The sequence below is a fragment of the Ambystoma mexicanum genome, chromosome 1p (assembly GCF_040938575.1).
Source record: "Ambystoma mexicanum isolate Mex_15411 chromosome 1p, UKY_AmexF1_1, whole genome shotgun sequence".
Taxonomy (NCBI): Eukaryota; Metazoa; Chordata; class Amphibia; order Caudata; family Ambystomatidae; genus Ambystoma; species Ambystoma mexicanum.
The window spans coordinates 472,533,775-472,545,974 of NC_090921.1; the positions used below are offsets into that span (position 1 = coordinate 472,533,775).

Sequence of the window (12,200 nt, forward strand, 5' to 3'; positions counted from 1 at the left end):
TGCTACCCTTGATGCTCTTGCCCCTGTCATGAGGATCCGCCTTAAGCCGAAAGCTAAGTGCAACACTTGGTTTGACTCTCACCTATCTTCACTTAAACTTAAGTGTAGGACGGCTGAGAGGAAATGGAGGGCCTCTTGCTCATCCCCTGACAAACTGGCCTGTTGCCTGCTCCAAAGGCAATATCGCCTCTCTGTACGAACCAAGAAGTGAGCTCATATTCAAGCCCTTGTTTCTGCAGCATCTAACAACTCGGCCGAACTCTTTAAAATCTGCAAGGAGCTGGCCAACCCTGCCGCAGTATCCATGTCGCCTCTCAGGCCCTTTGCAATGACCTTGCCTCACACTTTATCTGCAAAACTAACGACATCCTGTCCACACTCTCCTCCTCTCCCTGCTGATCCTCCCCCAGATTCCCTTCTCCCTCTTTCTCCGCCTTTCCTCTTTTTTTCCCCCCAGATGAGGTTGCCAGACAAGTCCCATCTATGAAAGCCTCATCAAAACAGGTTCATCCCCGTTCCTCTAAAACCATTAAGGACCACATTGACATCCTTTCACCTGCCCTTGCAGACTTCTGCAACCTCTCCTTTGCCTCTGGTTCCTTCCCCTCACCCCTGAAACACTCCTTTGTGCATCCTCTACTCGGGAAACCCTCAGCTGATCCCTCCTGTCCAGCTAACTATCACCCCATTTTCATCACCCTCTTTCTGGGTAAGCTCTTGGAAAAGCTTGCAATCTCCCATCTCAACCTTCATTCTGACTGTCGGCTCACTCCATGACCACCAATCTGGTTTCAGAGCTTCCAGAAGTATGGAAACTGCTCTCCTGAACATCTGTGATGATTTGCTCTCCAACCGTGACTAACATTCGCTCTGTCCTTATCCTACTTGATCGCTCCTCTGCCTTCTATATGGTCAACCACACCATCCTGCTCAATCGTCTCCGTGACAACCTTGGCATCACTGATCAGGCTCTGGCTTGGCATACCACCTTTCTCTCTGATCGACCTTCCCAGGTACAACTTGGGTCCTTCCTCTCCTCTATCTCCCTCTCTACCTGTGGTGTTACCCAGGGGTCTAATCTCTCGCCCTGGCTTTTCAACCAATACTTGGCAATCCTTGCCTACTGAATTTCCATCTTCTGCTCCAACTTCCAATGCTATGCTGATGACACACAACTCATTTTCAGGCTTCCCTCTGCCACCTCCTCTCCCTCCCTCCCTCATCTCGGACTGTCTAATCGCCATTCAAAATTGGTGTGCCGCCAACGATCTCTGTTTAAATGCTAACAAAATTGAGATCCTCCTCATCGGCACACCCTCTCCTTCCTTTCCCCCTTACTCTCTAGCCTGCCTCCCTCAGCCCTCCTCTTGCCCCTACCTGTGAAGCAAAGAACCTTGGGGGTCATCTTTGATTCCACACTATGCTTCTGCTCACACATCTCTGAAGTCTCAAAAAAATCTAACTTCGTACAACACCTGCTCAGAGGTACCTTTCCCTTCCTCTCCTTCCCATAGAAACTTACTCTCTCCAAAGCTCTGATTCTCTCTAAGCTGGACTACTGTAACAGCCTCTTCTTAAAGCTACCTGCCTCCACCCTCTACAGCTAATCCAGAACAGAACTGCAAGACTTGTCCTTGGCCTCAAGCCCTGGGATCGTATCTCTCCAGCACTGAAATCCCTCCCTTGGCTCCCAGCGGATGCAAGGATTAAATTTACAACCCTTTGCATTGTCCACAAGGCTTTCTGGGGCCTGGGTCCAAAATACCTTCAACTATCCCTCCGTAAATACCTCCCTTCTCCAGCCCTTCGCTCCTCTACATCAAACTCCCTCAAGTTCAGCCGCTTTTCTAAGAAACGTGCAGGGGGGCAGATCTCTGTCCTCGGCCGGAGCTTCCCTTTGTAACAGCCTCCCTGCCACCCTGAAACTGGAAGGAAACCATCTACGATTCCGGAAGCTCCTTAAGACCATCCTCTTCGCATCTGCCTTTGCCACTCTCTTCCCCTGTTGATCTGCCTTCTCTTCTCAGCACCGCCCCACCTGCCAACGGGTCCCCCTTGACTCAGTTAGCTGCCCTCCTAGACACCCTCCGGCACTGCCTCCCGGCCACCCCTGCACTGGGGCCTGTTATATGTACCCTTACAGGTCCCCCACTCCTCTCCTGCACTTATCCGAGGTTACCCTATCTGACTTGCCCTGCACTGCACCTTTCCCTGGCTGCACTAATCACTGCTCTTATCACCTTATTTATTATCCACTAATGTATTATTTATCCTATGCCTTGCACTGCTTTGCCCCCCTCCCCTTTTTCCTTTGCACTTTCCCTTTCCATGCACTTGCGCGTTCTCAATGTCACTGGGCCTAGTAAGATCGTGTTTTTTTTTCTCCCCTGCTCCCCCTCCCTTTGCCTGGTCGCGCTCTGAAACACCTGTGTATGGGCGCGATATAAATAAAATATCATCTAAGCGCCTCTCCTGTACAAATGTTCATCTCTTTACGAACAGGTTTTAACAGCGGCAAAAATCGTGAATGGACATATGGCACTACCTGCTCTTTTCTTTCCTTCAGTCAATTGATCAAGCTCACCTTTAAACACAAACAGCCGGCTTATATGTTCCACTATTTCCGACACACTGTTCCCGTATACGAGAAAAAACATTTAGATCCCGCAATTCCTGCGGTGCCAATGTACCAGTCAATCTATTCCATTCCTCTATGAGATACTCCCCCATACATTCCAACAATACTTACCGTTTGCCGTGCTTCTTATAATCATACATGGAACTCTGTATGGACCCGTCATCATTGCCTTCGATATGCAGCTCAGCCCATTCTTTCAGCTGCTCTTTTCTCTCTGCTAACCGTACTACGTGTTACTCTGGGGCTTTCTTTCAGTGCAGGCCCCACCTCTCTGAAACCATCTCCTGTGGCAGCTGCTAACTCACGCTCTGTCGGCAATGGAGGAAATTGTGTCACGTGTACAGGGGGGGGCTGGTGCCAACGGGAGTAGCGGGTGGCAACGGGGGTGAAGACGAAGGAGCAATAGGCAGAGGTGCAGTTCGTTCAGTATTACCCTGAGGATGTTCATTTCTTCGTTAATTCAGAATTTTATTTATTAACTCACCTGATGTGTGCAAATCTTGTTGCGAGTATATTTTTTGTACACCTATTTGGAATGCCCTATAAATTCTTCTTAGATCCTCCGTTATTTTAAGCTCATCAAGCTCTACCACTTTCTCTGTGTTTGATCTGCGTCTACGTGCATGTTTCTCCCTACTTTTCAGGCAGAGATTAGCTTCCTTCCTCTAATCTCTGACGACATCGAACGCCGCTGGGCATGCTTTCTTGCGTAGCAATACTGATTCTAAGTGTTCTATACGTGCCAATTCAAAACTCTCATCATTAGGCCACTGCAAGTCTTCTACATGTCTGGTTTGCTTATGCCAAATTGCATTAAACTTTATTGCACCTATTCCATACTTCGCATACATTTCAAATGCTGGCGACCATACGGGTGGCACAGCCTGGCCCGTTTCCAAAGATTGTCTACCGCAGTGGAAAAATCCCACTAGACAGGAAGACAATTTCCAAGGCATAATTGATCTTTTACGCGTACCTTACCGTGGGCGTTTGATCTTGCAAGAGCAACTCTCAATCAATATCAGGGCAATTAAGAATCGGGGCACCACTCACCTGATCAATCAATTCGTCACACAAGATGCAATTCGTCCATATACAGACGCAACGAAGAATCATCGTGACTGCGTATCTGGCTCAATCCCCACTGGACGCTGCTCGTCGATCGGCTGTGTACAGATCTGCAAAGGAGGCTCATCACTTACATAGGGGCGCCCCGAACACCTTTCGATCCCGGCTCGACGGCCTTGTCCTCTATTCGTTTTCGCCTTCTTCAAACTCAACGTATACTCAATGTATACGATGGAGCAAAAGGGGGAGGGTCCCTATTTGGGGACCATTTTTGCTAGGCCCTGAAGACCCTAGCATATGGAAACAAGGCACAATCACCATATACTTAGTGATACGAGAGACACGAAGTTCGACTTTCCAAGTACTATGGTTTATTACAAAGGGAATATGCTCAGTCGGCCGACTGGGTCTAACGTCTCGCAACATGCGTCTCCCAGACCTCATGAGATGCAGGAGAGCGAGCATTATTCTGACAGTTACATATATACAAAATAACAGCCTTCAAAGCACCTCAGAACTGCCCATCATGTTTCTTCTCGAGCTAGGGTTCGGTGATTGACAATTATGACAAGTTTCTTATATTTCATAAAAGGCATAGTTCTTTGTTATTAGAACACAATGCACTTGTTCATCTATGATATCATGTTCGCGAGGGAGACACATTCCAAAGCACGTTATCTACCAGTTTTTATTCGTGAACTAGGGGACAGCCTGTTCTAAGGACGATCTGCAGAGGAGGACCGCTAGAAAAGTATAATTCATGCTTTACTGCCTACTGCTACAGCTTTAGTGAGACAGGCTGGCACCTGGTCTGTTGATTAAATTACGTTTCTGCTTGCTCTCAAGGACTTAGGGAGGAAAACAATGTATTCTGCACTGCTCAGCATTCCTGTCTGTGTCGATCTATCAACAAGCAAGCTGTGGCCTCGTACCATGTATGAGCTTTCATAGCATTACACATTTTGCAAAAGCGTTTTGACAGAAAGAAAAAAAGCAAGATGGCGACTGTTACACAAAATGGATACCCTATGGTTATACTGACAAATTTGTATTCGTGGTGTTGGTTAGGTGATGCGATTGGTTTATGGCCAATACAATATACCTTCTATACTTGGTTAGGGTCATTTTCTAGATTTACAAAAGGACGAGACAGCTTGTCATTTTTGGCACCTTGTTTTGAGCGATCCCTGCAAAGCAGGGATCGCTCAGTAATCCAATCCCCGGGCTATGCGAGGGGGAGGTCCCCCCTCACTGCCCAGGGGCTGGATTACCTTCAATTTCACGTCAGCGTGCGTAAAGCAGAGCGCTCGATCTGCACCCAGCAATGCCCACTAGACACCAGGGATCTGTCTGGGAAGCAGGGGGAGGTGGGATCTATCTGGGAAGCAGGGGGAGGTTGGGTCTGTAAGCAGGCCCCTCGCCCCCAGTCCCCAAAGCATGGGGGCACATATATGCAGAACTCTAGGGGCAGATGGCTATTCATCTGCCCCCCAGGGAAGGGGGCAAAATAAAAATTGGAAATGCAACTGGGATGGGGGATTTTTTTTTTGCCCCTGAAAGGGTGGTGGCCCTACCCCTCCCACACCAAATGGAAAAGGGGGGCACCCCTTGTAGCCCTCCCTGGGGGCAGCAGATTTCAGCCCCCAGGCAGGAGTACATGAGGTGCCTCCCTCCCATCCAATTGGAGGGGGGAGCCACCAGGAATAAGTGTGCAGGTCCCCCAGAGGATGGGCCCTGCAGGATAGGGCCCCACTGGGGGCAGATGGCTGATCATCTGCCTGCAGGGAAGGGAGCACAATAGAGAAAAAAAACCCACAAAAGGGAGATTTGGGTGGGCACTAGGGATTTATGTTATGGAAAAGGGCGTGGCCCTCTCCCCCTCACCCCAAGGGGAAATGGGGCACCCCTTGTAGCCCTCCCTGGGGCAGATATCTGCTCCTAGGAAGGGGCACCTGATCCCAGGGAGGGGTTGAGATGGCCCCCCTTTCATTTGGTGTGTGGGGCGGAAGAGGGCCACCGCCCTTTACACATTGGAAAATTCCCCAGAGGTTTAGGGTGCCCCTCAGCCCCCCCCCCTTAAAGTGCAGGTTGCCATTTTCAATTTTTTTCCTTCGTTTACCAAACTTGCCTTGGCGCAGAGGGGCATATTGGTGTGCCAATCTGGCCCAGGGTGCCCAAACCTTACTGCCCCATCCACTGGGGGCCCTGTCCCACAATTTCTGGGGGCCCTCTTCCCCCCCACCCCAAATGGAGGGGGGTGTACCTCACGCAGCCATTTGTAGGAGGCCTGCATGAGGTGCCCCCGCAACCCATTTGGGGTGGGGGGGGGGGAAAGAGTACCACCAAAACTTGTGGGGCAGTAAGGTTTGGGCACCCTTGGGCCAGATTGGCACACTATTGGGCCCATCTGCACCAATGGGAGTTGGGTTACCAAATGAAAAAAGTGAGAATGGTAGCCCACATTTTAGGGGGGCTGTGGGGCACCCCAAACCGACGGGGAATTTTCTAATGGGATGGGGTGGTGACCCCATCCCCCACAATGGAGTGGGGCCATGTCATGCAGCCCTCCCTGGGGGTAGGGAGGAGTGCAGGACAGGCCCCCCTTATCTGCCCCCAAGGAAGACTACATGAGATGTGCTGCCCCGCCAATTGGGGTGGATAGGTGCCCCCCCCCTTCACATTACAAAATTCCCCGGCGTTGTAGGGTACCCCTCAGCACCCCCTAAAGTGTAGCCAGCCATTTTCATTTTTTTTTCTTTGTTTACCAAACTTGCCTTGGCACAGATGGGCACATGGGTGTGCCAACCTGGCCCCAGGGTGCCCAATCCATACTGCTCCATCCATCTGGGGGCCTGTCCGACGTTTTGGGGTGGGCTTCTCCCACCACCCCAATTGGAGCGTGGGGGGGCACCTCATGCAGCCCTCCCTGGGGCAGATATCTGCCCGTAGGAAGGGGCAAATGTGTTTTCACTGGGGTTGGGGGTGAGGTTCAGTAGACCACCAGGTAACATGTTTTTTTGTTTTGTTTACAGCTTTTTCTACGCGAGTAGCTGCAACGTTATGTGAGTACTCTTATTATTCTATGGTTAAGGCCCACTGTCAGTGGGGTGGGTGTGACTGGGGCTGGATTGTGGGTGTGGGTGGGAATGGGCCGTCGGGGCAGATATTTCGGTGGGCTGGGACACAATTGCAAGGGCAGGCCACAAATTGCCCCCCATACCAGCAGGACATTGGTACTTCCCTGGGAGAGGATGCCACCCATGTGGGTTGCCCGTCTGCAAGCACAGGCTCCACCTCTGGCTGTGCTACGTTACACATGTCACCTCCGGGGAGCAATGGGGATCGTGCCGGGGCTCCCTGGAGCTACCGCTGTGCTTAGGGGACGGTACACCTACATGGCACATGGATGTCCAAGGCCAGGGCCATCACCTCCAACCGTCCTGCAGTTGCAGCTGGGATTCATTACAGCTTTTCCCTTCAGGGAGGTATTGGCAGACTGCTGGGACTCCCTGGTGGGGAAGAAGCTGTAACGCAGGGCAGCCAGAGCTCCAGCAAAGCCGGCAGTAATATCCCTGGCCTTGGGCACCCCTTTCCCATGTGGGTCTTTGACAGGGGTTCTGGGTAATTAATTCTGGTCCGATTTGCACAAGTCAGACCTCAGGTGTCCTCTTTTGGAAAATGCATGGGGTTCCCAGTTTTCCTTGCTGGCTTCGACACCCTAAACCCAAATTTGTAGGTTGCTCACATGAACAAAATGTGCTGTGCCGAAAGGCTTGGGGTTACCAGTGGGTAACCCTTTTCCTTTTGCGCCTCGGTCGGTGCACCGACACGCGAGGTACCGTTTTCGTCGGGACACATGTGGGAACGCGGGAAGGTATGACAGCTGTTGGCGACGTGGTTCGGTGAGTGGACAGAGGGAAATGTGGGGAAATTCAGGGTTTTTCGCCACATTTCAGACTTTGCCAGGCTTTCTGGGTAATAAATTCTGGGCCGATTTGCGCCAGTCAGACCTCTTCGGATTCCCACAGGTGTCCTCTTTTCAGAAATGCATGGGGTTCCCCGTTTTCCTTGGTGGCTCAGGCACCCTAGGCGCATATTTGTATGGTGCGCCCTTCTGAAATAAATTGTGAAATTCAGCTGTCAGAAAAGACTTGGGGTTAGCTGCGTTTTTGGCTCTCCCCCTGGCTCCCAGGTAGGTGAACCCACACATGTGATGTACCGTTTTCATCGGAACACCTGTGGGAATGCAGGAAGATATGACATTTGTTGTGTTTGCATGGTTTTCATATTGTTTCGATCCATTTGCTGCTGCCCTTTGTCACACAACCCTTTAATTTCCCAAATGTGACCTACATTTAGTCGCTGCTTTAGGCACCATACACTTTTGTAAACTGCACAAGTCACCCACCCTTGAAAAAGTCTGCCTGTGGTCTTTCAAAAAATGTATGCTTGCCCTTGCTCACCACATTGGTTTTCCTGATTTACACAGGCCAAGTACGTCTGTTCAGGCCACAAGCATAAAACTCCTGCGTACCATGGCTCCGATTCTTGGCTTGTGGTATTGCTTGTTTTGTGAAACATTACAAAAATGTGTTATTTGCTCACTGCAAGAGTCGGGGGAATGTAGCGGAGCATTGTTTTTCTCTAAATACATAGAAGTCATTGCCGTACCAGGTCAACCATGTCCACCACATACCTTTTTTCAGTCCTTTCCTGCCCACCCCCTCAAATAATGGAATTTCCCCCCTACCTAGTTGTTGCCTGACCTGCGCAAATCACCCCTTCCTAAACTTGGAATTTTGTCTACTTTTCAGAAATGTATGCCTTTCTGTCCTCCAATTCGGCTTTCCTACCCTTTTCTTCCATTCCGTCCATGCATGTCCAATTGGCAAAAATGGCCAAAATCGCCTACCTCTCACAAAACGGTTGATAACCACATCAAAATATTTTTTCTTCATTTCCACTCAACCTGTTCTTGAAAGCCAGGAAATTGGGGAATTCAGTACAGCAAACCATTTGTTCCTAGCTCTTACAAGGAAAAAAAACACAGGCTTCTTTGTACATCATTTTATTGCCATTTTTTGAAAAAAACCCAACATTTCCTCCCTTTTTGCTCATTTTCTCTCACCTCCCTACAGCAACCTAGGATTCCTGGGTGGCGTTACAACCGCCTACATGTGGGGAAAAAAAGGGGCTAAATTTGGCCGAGATATCGCATGTAACAAAAATGTTACAAAGGCATTGAATGGCGACATACCAAAATCACCAAAAAAAGCCTTGGCACTGGGCGGGAAACCCATTAAAGTCTTTAACAAAACACAAATTGGATTGCTTTTATTTTGAGACTTAACCATACTATTGATCTTTTTTACCCTTCCATGCTGGCTCATGCTCCCACCCCACTTTGTCCACCCATGCTGGCTCCTGCCCATGCTACCTTAATGGAGCATACCATTCATGTCGGGCCAGTTTCAGCATTATGACAAAAATCACAGCTGTTCTAGTGGTAGTGTAGGTTTGTGCAGGAGTTTAGAAACCACCAATTCCTGTATGACTGCCAGAGAGTAGTAATTTCATAGTCCATGGTGTGGCTTGTATGCAGCGCTCATGGTCTATGGCGAATGTACAGAAATGTATTATACGTATATTGTTCTGTGTTTATGGTTGATCATCTTAGAATGCTCATGGTGTGCGCTGGTATGCATATTTCTACAACCCACATAATGTTGATGTGCAAAAAGGTTGATACATATCATTTTCTCAAAAAATGTACCTCGACATTGGATCATCCAATTTTTCGGATTTTCTGCAGCACACAGTTGAAGGTAAGAGTTTGGAGTGTCAAAAATCTCACAAGACTAAGTGGACAGTTTCAAGACACGTGTGTCAGTCTATGGAAAACCCAAGGCAAGTAATACCCTTTTTCCCCCCAACATTTTCTACATGAAGATGTTCATGAAACATCACATGTCGCCTGAATGTTTGCATCTTGCCAGATCAGTTGCTTGCCAAAATGATTCTTTTCATGGACAGCCAAAAGTTAGAGTAAAACACGTTTTGGTTTTTACTTGACCGATGCCGACAAAAACACTTAAACATGCAAGCTTAAGTGATTTCACATTGGAATAGGATTTACAGAAAAGCAGTGGCAATGTACAGGGAATTATAGCCCGTTCACGCTTTATAATCTCCATAATCATTACATTCTGTAACAGCTTTGGGCACACAACTACCATGACAATTTTACACATTGTTGAAACAGCATTGCCATTTGTGAGCCTTCGAAACACCGAGTCTCAAAAACCTTCACACAAAGTTCCTCCAAAATAGTGAATCTTCACAAACTGCAAGTTTGATAACCAAATAGGTAACCCCAGTCAAACCTTTACTCGTTTGGTGATCTCATGCATTCATAAATAGCCATGTAAGGTAACTCATTAACTTTAAAATGAGCTTTATTTACGTCCCCCCCGTCCCCCAAGTGCAGTCTTACATGTAAACAAAGCAGGTTAAAAAGATTCCAGTGAACAGCAGAACATTGTTCATATGCTACTTTTCCTTTAATTATACTAAAGTCAATCATACAACAAGACTTGCTTGCTGCCAAATTCTGAAGTAGGCTTTTGATGTACAACCCCCCCCCCCCCCGACCCGATAAACTTTGTTCTTTTTTTTAAACCACGTCTAGTTAAACATCTAATCAGAGCCACTGGTAAACCAGGGTTCACCGTACGGTGAATTAGGAATGTTCAAAAACAAGGGAACTAGTACATTAAAGCCCCACAGCCGTTACTTGTAAAACCAAGGTTTTAAATGGGATGCCCGCTGGAACTGCAGGTAAATATTGTATTATATAATTAAACTATCTTTGGATAAATTCACTCATGGATATTGAAGGTCCACTGCCAAGCACTTTTCGAAATGGAATGGATTTTATTTTGCACTGATGCACCACTGTACAGGGCGTATTTATAATGGTACTGTATGCGTAAAAGTGCACATTTCTTTATACACAAACAGGTGTATATGCAAACTGTGTACAAGGAATGTGTATGTGTGAGGGATGAAATAATGTTAAAAAATCTCACAAATTAGGAATCCATGAAACTGTTAGAAATGACAAACAAAGCAGACAATTCATTTACATAGTATTACACAAGAAAAATGCTTTAGAATGCTCATCCTACAGCATGTTCTATTTATACCACATTTATTTTTGTTATGCTGCCCATCTATTCATATACTGTACCCTCTGATGAAGGGAGGGCGTCTAAATCACTCATTCAGTTTCCAAAGCAGGAACTCCAAGGAAAACTTTCATTTGAGATACAAAGAATTTAGAACTTTCTAGAAATGGGAAGCTATTAAATCGTATATGCTATAAAATACTTCTTACAGCATACTCTCTAAAGGCATACATTACCTTTAACATTATTTTAAGTAACGAGATTAAATGTGGCATAAATATACATATCTATATACAATTTAATATACACATGTATATAAACAACTGTAAATTAGCAAGTTGGCAGGTCACTAAAATATTTTTTATCCTTCTGATTAGACTATTGCATTTTTTGTTCTTGTAGGCACACTACTAATATACAAAAACAGTGCGGTTGATGGTCTGAGACGTAGCAACGCAGTATCGCACTAGCTCTCTTGATAGTACGAAAATCGAGGTACACGTACATTGAATATTAGTAAAGGGTGCTTAAGGTTCAGGGAGATTATCCTTTGCAGCAAAATAAATTAAAACATCAAAGCGCACCAAAGTAATACAAAAATAATTATCTTCTATACTTATAACACATTTACAAAAATATTGGTCAGTTTAAGTAAATATATTATGAACAAGTTGAACATATTTTTTATGTGGTGTCCATGACAGGTAAAGCGATGACTACTTCTCTTCCTTCTTACAAATGTATAGACATCTTCCTGCAAATCCCATTGGTTTCAATGGAGCATGACGTTTTTTTTCCAATTTGCATCACGCAGTTTAGTGTGGGGGCAAGGGGATGCCACATGCGGACACCACTCTACTTTGGTGAGCTCAGCTGTTTCAATAGTTACTTAGATTATCCATAAGACTGAAGACAAACATATTAGCGAGATATGCATTATTTTTGTTTAACTTTGCTCAATGCCCAATGTTGAAAAGGGAGACCACTACTTTAAATAAACACTATGGTTTAATCTCATTGGGCAGCCATAGCATGGAACGGCTGGTTGGAAAGTTCACAGTGGAACAAGAACTCCGAACAGGCACAGTCCAGTTCAATTAAGCAAGACACTCGTACAAAAGGCGACATCCATCACAGTAGAAGACATCTGAAAAAGCTGCTTTTCTTTTGTTGTTCTTGTGTGATTTTGACTCCCTGGTTGCTGCCTTGTGGGCTGTTTCCCTCCTAAAGAAACACATTTAGAAAATGCCATTACGTTATTTTACGCATTAAATTACTTTGCTTACATTTAGTTCGGCCTACAAACC

The 12,200-nt window shown here is 46.7% G+C and overlaps 1 protein-coding gene across 2 annotated transcripts in view; it reads right to left on the minus strand.

Moving 5' to 3' along the window:
* Positions 1–10,143: 10,143 nt before the first annotated feature.
* The window catches only part of RAB8A (RAB8A, member RAS oncogene family), a 262,885-nt gene continuing 260,828 nt past the window's right edge, over positions 10,144–12,200 (minus strand). For both annotated transcript variants that reach the window (XR_011303920.1, XM_069649328.1), the window contains one exon: positions 10,144–12,117. Coding sequence is in view for 1 of the 2 variants with exons in the window: in XM_069649328.1 (XP_069505429.1) it covers positions 12,025–12,117 (93 nt within the window). In the remaining variant the exon portion in view is untranslated. The remainder of the gene's footprint in view (positions 12,118–12,200) is intronic.